This window comes from Aptenodytes forsteri, unplaced genomic scaffold (genome assembly GCF_000699145.1).
Source record: "Aptenodytes forsteri isolate BGI_AS27 unplaced genomic scaffold, ASM69914v1 Scaffold93, whole genome shotgun sequence".
NCBI lineage: Eukaryota > Metazoa > Chordata > Aves > Sphenisciformes > Spheniscidae > Aptenodytes > Aptenodytes forsteri.
The window spans coordinates 9,908,795-9,910,302 of NW_008794665.1; the positions used below are offsets into that span (position 1 = coordinate 9,908,795).

At 67.2% G+C, this 1,508-nt stretch overlaps 1 protein-coding gene across 1 annotated transcript; it reads left to right on the top strand.

Annotated features, from left to right (window-relative positions):
* Window positions 1–468: 468 nt before the first annotated feature.
* LOC103894253 (sulfotransferase family cytosolic 1B member 1) lies at window positions 469–1,486 on the top strand (the record flags this gene model as incomplete). Its single annotated transcript, XM_009273597.1, has 4 exons — window positions 469–616; window positions 843–971; window positions 1,073–1,170; window positions 1,349–1,486. Coding segments are annotated over exons 1-4 (513 nt in total), but the record flags the coding sequence as incomplete, so codon positions are not given.
* Between the last annotated feature and the right edge of the window lie 22 nt (window positions 1,487–1,508).

The window sequence follows — 1,508 nt, forward strand, 5'->3', positions numbered from 1 at the left end:
TGCCCTGTGGGTGCCCTGCCCACGCTCAGCCGCTCGGGACTGCGTGCTGCGGGGTCTAGGGTGGTGGGTTTGGGGTACTTTGGGGTGCAGCCAGCACCCCTAAACCTCCCCTGGGGCTGGGGGCTGCTGCAATAACCCTAGGGACCCGGTTCCCTGCTCCTCTGGGGTGCTGAGACAGGGTGAGAGGTGCCTGGCCTGGGTGACACCGGCACACCATGGGCACCCCCAGCCCTCGCTGGGGCACGGGCTGGGCTCCCACCCCACAGACGACGGGACCCCTGTCCCCAACTGCGGGCGCAGCAGCAGGGCCGCGGTGACCTCCGGTCCCTGCACTGGCGGCATCACTGCCACTCCCCAGGCAGGCATGGTGGCAGGTGCCCGCACTGCCCTGGCCGGCGGCCTCCCTGGGAGGGTGAGGGGGCCCCCCCACACTGGCCAGCCCCTCCACATGCCCCTGTCCCCGGCAGGATGGCCAATCCGGACACCTACCTGCGGCAGCCCTGGCGCATGGTGCACGGCATCCCCATGGTCAGCGCCTTTGCCCATGACTGGGAGCGGGTTGACACCTTCCAGAGCCACCCTGAGGACATCGTGGTGGTCACCTTCCCCAAATCTGGTGAGCATCCCCAAGCCCACCAGACATGGTGGTGCCGGGTGGGCAAGCATGTTGTATGGCTGGGACCCACTGCCTGGGGGGACGCAGCACATTTGGGGTTGTTGGGACAGAGCCGCGTGGGATTTCCCTTCGCCCCCACGGTGCCTGGTTGAGGTCCGGGTGGGTTGTCAGTGCTGAGCCCCCCAATACTGCCCTGGCCGCCCCCCTGGTGCGTTGCTTTCCCCAGGCACCACCTGGGTTAGCGAGATCGTGGACATGATCCTGCAAGGTGGCAACCCTGAGAAGTGCAAGCGGGACATTATCACCAAGAGGGTGCCCATGCTGGAGTTCTCTGCCCCCGGGGAGATGTCAGCAGGTAGCGGGGCCTGGGGGCTTGGCCGTGGGCACCCCACTGAGGGCTGAGCCCGGGGGCACTCTGCCGAGGGCCTGATGGGGACATGCTTTGGGGTCCCCCAGGGACGGACCTGCTGGCCACCATGCCCTCGCCCCGTGTGGTGAAGACCCACCTACCCGCACATATCCTGCCCAAATCCTTCTGGGAAAACCGCTGCAAGGTAACCCCCCAACCCTGGTCTCTGCCCCAGGGGGCATTGCAGCACCCCTGTTCCCCCAGGACAGGACCCCCGCTGCTCCCTCCAGCATCCTAAGTGGTGTTGGGAGCCCTAGGGGCTGGAGCATCCCCCCTGTTGGGGGTCCTGGGGCTGCCCCTCATACCCCACGGCCCCTCTGCAGATGATCTACGTGGGGCGCAACGCCAAGGATGTGGCCGTCTCCTTCTACCACTTTGACCTGATGAACAAGTCCCAGCCGCATCCCGGGACATGGGCCCAATACCTGGAGGAGTTCATGGCTGGCAGAGGTGGGACAGGGCACCCCTGGGGGGGGGGGGGGG